The sequence below is a fragment of the Bos taurus genome, chromosome 22, assembly GCF_002263795.3.
Source record: "Bos taurus isolate L1 Dominette 01449 registration number 42190680 breed Hereford chromosome 22, ARS-UCD2.0, whole genome shotgun sequence".
In the NCBI taxonomy this organism is placed as follows: Eukaryota; Metazoa; Chordata; class Mammalia; order Artiodactyla; family Bovidae; genus Bos; species Bos taurus.
The window spans coordinates 53,699,789-53,710,141 of record NC_037349.1 but is presented as its reverse complement, the minus strand read 5'-3'; the positions used below and the strand labels follow the sequence as shown (position 1 = coordinate 53,710,141).

The following is a 10,353-nucleotide window of genomic DNA, read 5'->3' as shown; positions in this document are numbered from 1 at the left end:
AAAGTGATGTCTCTGCTTTGTAATACACTGTCTAGGTTTGTCATAGCTTTTCTTCCAAGAAGCAGGCATCTTTTAATCTCATGGCTGCAGTCACCATCTGCAGTGATTTTGGAGCCCAAGAAAATAAAATCTCCCACGGTTTCCATTGTTTTCCCATCTATTTGCCATGAAGTAATGGGACCAGATGCCATGATCTTCACTTTTTGAATGTTGAATTTTAAGCTAGCCTTTTCACTCTCCTCTTTTACCTTCATCAAGAGGCTCTTTAGTTCCTCTTCGCTTTCTGCCCTTAGCATGATGTCATCTGCATGTCTGAGGTTGTCTACCTGCCCAGGAACCACATTTGGGATTTACAGAGTACAAAGCACTGTCACGCGTATTGCATTATTTGTTCCTTGTCACAACGCTGGCAAATAGATTCACTAATTCACTTATTCAACTATTAGGTACTGTGACATATAGATACTGGGCATACAGATATGGTCTAATGGGGTGGAAAACCAACCACCCACCAAAAAACCGCATGTAAACAATAAATATAAATAGTGATCAGAACTGATGAGGAAATAAAGAGGGTGCCGAAAAAGAAGGGTTCTAGAGACTGTTATTTTGGCAGAGATGGTAAGATGAGCCACGGAGAAGTTCAAGGGCCAGCTCTGGGCAGACACCAGGAAGCTCCTGCAGCTAGTGGCAGGGAAGACTCCCCAGCCAGACCTGCTGCGGGGAGGCAGACCCTGCCAGAGCAGGAAGGCCTTTGTGGGGTCGGTTTCAGTCTAAGCCCCTGGTAAGCACTGAGGGTTACCAGGGAACTGACTGGTCTGGTATCGGCCTTAGGATCATGGTATCTGCTCTCTGGGAAATGAAACCTCTCCAGGGTCACCTAGGAGGTAGTGCAGGGAGTGGTGGGCCTTGCTAGGGTGCCCAGGAGGCAGGCCTGGCGCCCCCAGAGTCGTGCAGATCTACTTGGGGGATCAGAAATCCTCCCATGAATAATGAGCCAGCAGGGCACGTGATTTTATGGCTAACAGAGGGACTTAGGACGCTCCCTCCGGGCAACAATGTGCCTTTTAATCCCTTTCAGAGGACCTAGGCACCCATGCACGCTTCGCTAGTCATGATGGCATCTTGGACCCTTCTCCCTCGATGCCTCAGTCTCCCTACTTGTCCAAGGGGACTTGGGCCAGCCCTCAGGTGACTCCGTGGGTCGCCAACCCTGCACCTTGTGTAGGGGCGAGGGAACTGCCGGGGCCAAGCCGGCACAAGGGGTTGACTTTCCACTCGGGAAACCGAGGCACAGTGGGACGAGGAGCGTGCGACCTCGGGACTCCCGCAAAATTCAAGCGGCACGTCTCGGGTCCACGCAAGCCGTCCAGGTCGCCTGCCAGCGATCCCCGCGGAGTGGCCTCCGCCCCGCTCTGCCCAAGGACCGGAGCCGGGCCGGACTTCTCCGGGGGCGGTCCCGCGCTCAAGGGCTGGAAGAGGCGCGCGGGCCACACCTCCAGGTTCCCCAGCCCAGTCGGGCTCGGGCCTGCCCCGGGGCGCCCGCCGCCGCGCGCGCCGACCCCGCCCCTCTCCCGCGCCCCCGCCCCTCGGCCGCTGCCTCCGCCTCCGCCTCCTCGCAGGCCCGCGACGTGCCCGGCCGGCGACCGAGCGGCGGGGACGGCGTCCGGCGCACTCACTTCCGCGTCCCGCCGCCCTCCGGCTCGCGCGCGCCCAGCCCCCGCCGCCATCGGACAATAGACCAACCGTCCGGCTGCCGTGAACTTCCCGCCGAGGCCCGGCCGGCCCGTGTGCCCCGGATCCCGATCCCCGATCCGTCCCAGCGCCGGCCACGATCGCAGCTCCGCGCCACCGGGGAAGCCGCGGAGGACCGAGCGCCCGGTACGTGCTCGCGCCTCCCGCCGCCGCGCCTCCGCTCCGGCCCGGCCGGTCCTGGGCCCTCTGCTCTCTGCTCTCTGAGCAACTTTCCCTCCTGTCCAGCGGCTGCTGCCTTGTGGGTGTCTTGAGTTTGGCTGCTTAAGGAGGATGTGATTTTTTTTTTTTCTTCCGTATTTCTTTTACGTTTTATGATTTGAAACCGAGAAAAGAAGTCACAGCCAGCTCGGACAGCCAAGCGCCGCCAGCCGCCCCCACGCGGACACCTCCGAGGGGAAGGGGAATTGGAAGCAAATTTGGCCCAAGTGACTTTGAGGCCTCAGCATCTGCTGGACTCTAAGGCCCTGGGTCATGACTCTCATGCTGGGCAGGTGGAAGGCTGTACCTGTTCTGGGCTGGACTTGAGTGTCCGCCCTCTGCCAGGACCCCCACCGCCCCAGCTCCACGCACTCAACTAGGCTAGGCCCGGTCAGCAACATGGATAAGTACGACGACTTGGGCCTGGAGGCCAGTAAGTTCATTGAGGACCTGAACATGTATGAGGCCTCCAAAGATGGGCTCTTCCGAGTGGACAAGGGTGCAGGCAACAACCCGGAGTTTGAGGAAACACGCAGGGTGTTTGCTACCAAGATGGCCAAAATCCACCTGCAGCAGCAGCAGCAGCAGCAGCTCCTACAGGAGGAGACCCTGCCCAGGGCGAGCCGGGGTCCCATTAACGGTGGGGCACGCCTGGGCCCACCGGCCCACAGGGAAGCTGGTGGGGGCAGCAAGCTGGCCGCGGACGGTGCTGCCAAGCCCCCTCTCGCTGCCTCAACCGTGGCCCCTGGGACGACCATCACCGTGGCGCCTGGGCAGCCCTCGTACCCACCCCAGGAGCAGAGGGCCAAGCTGTACGTCCGGGGTTCGAGGCAAGGCAGCCAAGACTGTGGGTCCAAGGAGAGCATGGTGAATTCTGAGATGTCTGCTTTCCATCGGCCGGGCCCCTGTGAGGATCCCTCCTGCCTCACCCACGGAGACTATTACGACAACCTGTCCTTGGCAGGCCCCAAGTGGGCCGACGACCCGGGAGTGTCCCCTGGCATCAGGTTGGGTGTAGGAAGTGGGTGGTCTGGGACCCCAGGGAGCGACCCACTGCTATCTAAGCCCTCCAGGGATCCTCACCTGTACCACCAGCAGCTCTCCGCAGGCTCTGGCAGGTCTTTGCAGAGTGGCCAGGATGGTGGGCCTGGAGGAGGCAACAGCGAGAAGCCAGCGGGGGTCTGGACCACCGCCTCTTCCCAGCGAGTGAGCCCTGGCCTCCCTTCCGCTGGCCCAGAGAATGGGGCCCTCCCGAGGTCTGCTCAGCCCAGGACCCCTTCTTTCTCAGCGCCTCTGGCCCTGAACCGGCCCAGTCAAGGCTCTCTTCCCAGAACAAACTCGGGGGTAGGGAGTGAGGTTTCAGGCACGATGCCCAAACCCACTGTGGACCCTCAACCCTGGTTCCAGGATGGGCCCAAATCTTACCTTTCTAGCTCTGCCCCTTCATCCTCGCCAGCCAGCATGGACCATATGCAGGCGGGTGCCCTCCCTGGGCTGGGTCCCAAGCCTGGCTCTACAGATCCTGGCATTGGTCCCAAGCTCAGCCCCAACAGCCTTGTCCATCCAGTGATGTCCACCCTGCCTGAGTTATCTTGTAAAGAAGGTGCCTCCAGCTGGGCCTCTGATGGCAGCCTGGGGCCTGTGCTCCCAGAGACGCCGAGTTCCCCCAGAGTGAGGTTACCCTGCCAGACGCTCATCCCGGGCCCTGAGCTTGGACCCACGGCCGCCGAATTGAAGTTAGAAGCCCTCACCCAGCGTCTGGAGCGGGAGATGGATGCTCACCCGAAGGCCGATTACTTTGGTGAGTACTGAGAGGCTGGCGTGGTTGCCCACAGCGGGTGACGGGGTCCCTGCATTTGGGCATTAGGGGGAAACGCCCCCTACCCCCACCAGGGATGCTGTCGCTCTCCTTGAGTGTGCCTGTCTTTTTTTTTTTTAAACTTCCTCTTTCAGCTGCCTCTTCTGAAACTTGAAAAGAGACTTGAGATCATCACTAGGCAGAAAGCGGATCTTGCTGCTGGTGGTTACCCATGTGCAAAGGGCAGGATTGCTCGTGACTGCTCCCCGCAAAAAGGGAAATCTGTGACTTTGGATTTCAAGGGTTTCGGGAGTGACTTAGAACCTGTCACAGTGACTGGCTCAGGCGGGACCTGAATGGGCTTCTTAGAAGGTCCATGTACCCCTGAGGGTTCGTTCCATCAGTTGCTGGCTGTGCCAGGGGAGCCTGGCTACTAGAGGACCAGTGGTTGGGCGTGGGCTGTCTGCGGGTCCCTGTGTGCACGTGTGTCTGCCTGCACGTTCTGTGTTCAGCAGAGGGAGGTGAAACTCTGACCTGGAAGGCTTTGTTCTAGAGCAGTCCTTCTCAAAGTGTAGTCTGAACCTGCAGCGTCCTTTTGCCTGGGAACTAGTTAAAAATGCAAATTCTTAGGCCCCACCCCAAACCTACTGCATCAGAAACTGGCATGGGGCCCAGCAGTTGGCATTTTTCACAAGCCAGCCCTGCTCCTGACGTTCTGGGAAATTGGAGACCCGTGCATTAGGCACCTTCCAACTCAGCACCCCCACCCTGACTACTAGCCAGCAGCCAGGTTACACCCACAGTCGTGGCTCCTAAGAGAATGGAAGATGCTCCTTGTTGGTTTTTCTTCCTCTTGGAGGTTTTGTTTTATTCTCTTTTTAAAGCCACAAACTCTCGGAGACTGCTGGCTTCAGCTTTTATTTTTTCCTCCGTGCAGAGTTTGGAGGCAGCAGAAAAGCAGAGATAGCATCCTGTTGAGTAACAATGTAGCCATCTCACAGAAGCTCTAACTAGAAGAGCGGGAGTTTTGTTTATTTTTTTAAATTACTTGTGATTGGAGTATGTTGCTTTACAATGTTATGTGTTTCTGCTGTTCCACAAAGACAGTCAGCTGCATGGATGCCTCTTGCTTGGGTTACCTTCCCATTTAGATCGCCGCACAGCATGGAGTCGAGTTCTCTGAGGTGTACAGTAGTTTCTCATTTTATTTTATGCATGGTATCAATATTTTATTTTAGTTTTTATTTTTGAACTGTGCGTAGTTGAGGTCACCGTTTCCCCGTATGAAGGCTTTTGGTGGGGGGCAGGGAAGGCCCCGCACAGGGAGGGTCACTGGTTGGCTGCTGTCTGTCTGCCCCATCCTGCATGAATGAATGATTCTGTCCCGAGGTGCTTGGAGGGACGTGTCTGAGGCACGGGCACTGTGTTCTTGCTTCTCGTGAGAGCCTCGCAGGAGCAGCGCTCACACCAACCTGGGCAGTCAGAGGTCAGGCTGGCTGTTTACTCGGCGTTTATGTTCTAGAGCATGTAGCGGCCTCTCACTGTGAGCCATCTCTTCTCCTTTGCAAATCCCCCTCCTTGGGAATAATACTTTTCTCTGGAAATACTGTGGGCTTTTTTTTTTTTTTTTAGTTTAAACCGTTGTCTTTTTTTCCAGTTTTACTGAGATGTAATTGACACACAATATTGTATAAGTTTAAGATGCACAGCATAGTAGTTTTTAAAAAAGATTTCTAAGTTTTTGCTTTTTAAAAGGTTTTTAATTTTTAAGCAAATGTATTTATTTATTTATTTTTGGCAGCACTGGGTCTTCGTTGCTGCTTTTGGGCTTTCTGTCTAGGTGCGGTGAGCTGGGGCAACTCTCGTTGAGGAGCACAGGCTCTAGAGTGTGGGCTCAGCAGTTGTGACGCACGGGCTCAGTTGTCCCCCCCGTGGCATGCGGGGTCTTTCCCGACCAGGGATCGAACCCTTGTTCCCTGCGTTGGAAGGAGGATTCTTTACCACTGAGCCACCAGGAGAGCCTCAGCATAATGATTTGCTTTATGTAATGATTTGATTTACAGGCATCATAAAGTGATGATAACAATAAGGTTCGTGAACATCCATCATCTCATCTCATCTCAAAAAATCACTTTTTTGTTGTGATGAGAACTCCGGATTTCCTTTAACTTTCATATGCAACATATAGCAATGTTAGTTATATTTATCGTGTTGTACATTATATCCTTAGGAAGTTTATGCCTTTGACTGCTTTCGTGTCCCATTCCCCCTCTTCCCTTCCACCTACCTCTGAAGTGAAGTGAAAGTTGCTCAGTCGTGTCCGACTCTTTGCAGTCCCATGGACTGTAGCCTGCCAGGCTTCTCTGTCCATGGAATCCTCCAGGCCAGAATACTGGAGAGGGTAGGTGTTCCCTTGTCCAGGGGATTCTTCCCAACCCAGGGATCGAACCCAGGGATCAAATCCAGGGGCGTTGCAGGTGGATTCATGCATTCATTCATTCATTCATTCACTGTCTAAACCACCAGGGAAGCCCAAAGAAGCACACACCTTCCCTGATGTAAGCCACAAATCCCATCTCTTTTTCTATGAGTTTGAAGTATAACTGACCTACAACACTGTTAGTTCCTATTATGCAATGTAATGATTCAGTTTTTCTGTACATTTCTGACCATCACAAGTCAGTCCAGTTACAATATGTCACTATATGAAGATATTACATTGTTATTGACTACATTCCCCGCACTGTGCATTTCATATCCATGACTGGTTTATTTCGCAACTGAAACTTTGTACCTGTTACCCTCCTTCAGCTATTTCTTTCCTCCCCACCTTCCCTCCCCTCAGGCAACCACCTGTTTGTTCTCTGTAGCTATACTTCTGTTTATGTTTTTTGTGTCTGTGTGTGTCGGTTTTTTTTAGATTACACATATATGTGAAATATAGTATTTGTCTTGAATTTTTAATTTCAAGATCATTAAACAACAAACAACAGTTTTATCTTTGGAGGGAGGCAGGTTCATACACCAGATCATAGCAGAACTATTAGCTATCCATTCATCCATCCCGTATTTATTGAGTACCTGCCTTGAGGTACGTAATGAATGAGGCGGACAGAAACCCCTCCTTCTCCAGAGCAGGTGGTGCAGGAGAGGGAGGCAGGAGATGAACAAAATAAATAAGCAGGTTTGAGGGAGAGAAACAGGAAGTGGAGAGGATGGAGCCTCAGTGCAGGGAGTCGAACCAGGGAGGTTTCTGGTTTTCAAGCCAGTGATCAGGGGAAATCCCATCGAGAAGGTGGCTTTAGAGCTAGGCTTGAAGGAGGCCAGGGGTGACCTTTGAGTCTGCTCTGGGAAAGGGCATGCTCAGCAGGGCAGACAGCAGGAGCAGAGGCCCTCGGGGCCTATTTACTTTATTCATGTGAGCTTAGGAAGGAAGCCCATTTCACCAGCCTGGAAACTGAGACTCAGAGAGGTTAGATGACTGATCCCATGTCTCATAGGGCCTACTGGGTACAGGTGAGGTCTGAGCCCCACAGTTCGGCTTCCTTGCCCATTCCTCTTTATTATTATTATTATTTTAATGTGCTATTCTCACATGCTTTTTAAAAAAGAAATTTGTTTTCTTTCTTCTTTTAAATATATTTTATTTATTTATTTGACGCATCAGCCCTCAGTTACAGCACGAGGAATCTTTGTTGCGTCGTGGGGAGTCTTCCGTTGCCACGCGTGGACTCTCTAGTTGTGGCTTGCGGGCCACGGAGCACACAGGCTTCAGTGGTTGCAGTGCAAGGGCTTAGTTCTGTGGCATGTGGGATCTTAGTGCCCCCACCAGGGATCGAGCCTGCGTGCCCTGCCTTGCAAGCCGAATTCTTAACCACTAGACCACCAGAGAAGCCCTGCTTCCCACTCTTCTAACCAGCATTGCCCAGCTGCCTCCCAAGCACAGACGTGAAAGCCTGCTTTATTTATTTACTTTTATGGTTTTTTTTCTTTAATCAAGAAGAACTTCCTATAATATAAAATCGATCTCTTTAATTTTAAAAGCAGGCAGTAGCATTTAGCGCTTCCCTCACGTTGCGCAAACACCACCCCTGTCTAGTTCCAGAGCATTTATTCATCACCCCCAGAGGAAACCCACACCCATAACTCAGTTGCTTCTCAATCCCTTATCTCTCCCAGCTCCTGGCAGTGACCAATCTGTGTTCTATCCCTCTGACTTTGCCTATTCTACCGCTATATGAAATATTGAGGGTATCATATCTAATTTATTTTTTCACTAAGCATTACAGTCACATGTAGAAAACTCCAAAGACAGAAAAACAGACGGAGTGAAGCATTAGTCTCCTTCCCACCCGTCTGTAGCCGAGCATCCTGGCATGTGAGTACGTGCGTGTATCTCTCTGTGGGTCGCAGCCAGGCCTGCTGTCCACCTGCTCTCTGCCTTTCCCTCCCAACGGCGCGTCTTGGCAGCTGTTCCACTTCAGCACGTGTTGCGTTGACTCAGTGTCACCCTCTGCGTGTGCTCTGGTCATGTAAGCGGCCTCATGTGGACTTCAGGCCGACTGCAAGTTGCGAGCCTAGCCTGGGACAAACTCCCAGGGTGGGTGGACTACATTTGTGCCCTTTAAGTGTTGTCTAGTCGCCCTCCACTGAGCTCATGGGGCGCCCCAGTGCCCATCATATAGGAGAGCTTTGGTAGCTGAGCTCTTAGCTGCTCTAAGGAACCGGCCACGCGGCCGAGGAGGACATGCCTCCTGCCAGCACCTGGCCGTCAGGGCGTGGCCCAGCCCTGCTGTGGGACCTTGAACACACCCTAGCCCCTTCCAGGCCTCTCCCCTTCTCCATAGCACGAGGAGCTTGGCCTGTTGAGGGGCTCACATCAGCAGATGCCCTTCCCGTCTCTAGATTTGGTGTTATCTGATAGATGTCTGTCTGTCCAACACACTAAATAAAGATTAAATTTTACTTCTAAATAACATGAGTTAGAGCAAACTCTGGGAGAGAGTGAAGGACAGGGCGCCTGGCGTGCTGCAGTCCGTGGGGTTGCAAGGAGTCAGACACAACTTAGCGACTGAACAACGGAAAGATTATCTATTGATACAGGGCTCTTGCCAGAGAGAATCAGGGAAATGCAATGGTCCCCATTAGAGTCAATGTAATTCTAGCCAGAAGCAAAGCGGAGTTGATGTTTGGGTTGGTTACCTGGACCCCTTCCTGGACATGACCTTGTGGGAAGACTTTGTGAATCCCCAAGACCACCTTCGGGGACCCTTGGGTCTGAAGACACCTCAGTGCCTGGTTATTGATCAGCTCATCACTGAGGACCTTTCTGGCACTTTGCTTGGCCCGGTCTCGTGGGTTTGGGACACTTTGGTCCCGGGAAGGCATTGCTGCCCCCGGTCCTTCTGCCGTGTTCCTCTGCGGCCGCTTTGCGTGTTTCTCCCTCGAGGAGAGCTGATGCTGCTGAGAGGACGCCGTTGGGTTCCTCGTCCCAGGCCTTGCGCTTGGACGGTGCCGCTGTGGGTTGTTTTCACGCCAGTGGGTTCTCTCTCACCTTTTCCTCCTCAGTGGCCATCTGTCCTCTGCACACTAGGCCTCTCCTCCCCTTCTAAGGAAGAAGGACACAGGTGAAGCACCCGTCCCCGGCGGGGTGACTGGGGAAGCTGACTCCGAGGCAGAGTCTAGTGTGCAGGGGGCGGCCTAGGGGACACTGCTGGGAACGTGTGTGTGGAGGGCAGGGGGATGCAGGAGTGGGCAAGCGGGACGCCCCGGCTGCGCTGCGGGCCTGACCAGCCTGGGCCAACCCCAGGGGGGTCTGGGGCTGGAAAAGCCCTTCAGAGCTGCCCCGAATTGGGGTGAGACGGCCTGGCCTTCACCACTCCCTCTTTGGTCCTCTCCGGGTGGGCATGACCAGCAAGGTGCCTGTGTGTAGCTGGGGCCGTGCCCAAAGGGGCTGACAGCTGAGGGCTGCCCCCCTGCAGCCCCAGCCACCGTGCCAGGCTCCTTCACTGAAGGGCGATCTGGGCACCACGCCACATCCCCTGTCCAGGGCAGATAAGACCCCGCTCTCGGTGACCTTGGCCGTGATTTTAATTATTGTGATGTCTGTTGAGCGCCTGTATTTAACCTTCACAGCCAGACTCCGTTCTCCTCCGTTTGCAGTTGAGGAACCCAGGCCGTGAAGGGTTCAGGGCCACACTGCGGTCGGTGGTGGTGCTACCCCACCAGCTGGGGCTCCGACTCCCCGAATGAACTGGGCGGCGTTTCTGGGCTGAGGTGGATGTTCTCTGCGAGCCCCTCCAGATTCAGTCTCTGCTCAGCTGCTGCGGAGGCATCAGTGGGCTCCCTGCCCTTTCCAGGGTCAGGACTCTGGACCTGCAGCCACCCCCCCAGGTCTCCCCTTCCCCACCGCTGTGGGGGACCGGGCACTGCTGGTGCCACCCATGAGAGCCACACTCTGTTAGGTGCCAGCAAGCAGGGTGGCGGCGGGGCAAGAGGAAGCTGGTTCCAGGGTCCCGGTCACCCAGCAAGTGGACGGGTAGACACTTGCCCACCTGCACGCCTGGCTGCGTCTTCAGTTTTCCTGTCTTGGGTGGACATTC

At 54.3% G+C, this 10,353-nt stretch overlaps 1 protein-coding gene across 2 annotated transcripts in view; it reads left to right on the top strand.

Annotated features, from left to right (window-relative positions):
* Positions 1-1,631: 1,631 nt before the first annotated feature.
* The window catches only part of LIMD1 (LIM domain containing 1), a 79,064-nt gene continuing 70,342 nt past the window's right edge, over positions 1,632-10,353 (top strand). The window contains exon 1 of one of the 2 annotated variants that reach the window (XM_059879879.1): positions 1,632-3,754. In XM_059879879.1, coding sequence (XP_059735862.1) covers positions 2,353-3,754 — 1,402 coding nt within the window. In that variant the 5' untranslated portion in view covers positions 1,632-2,352. The remainder of the gene's footprint in view (positions 3,755-10,353) is intronic. The other variant, NM_001193163.1, reaches the window with a different exon arrangement.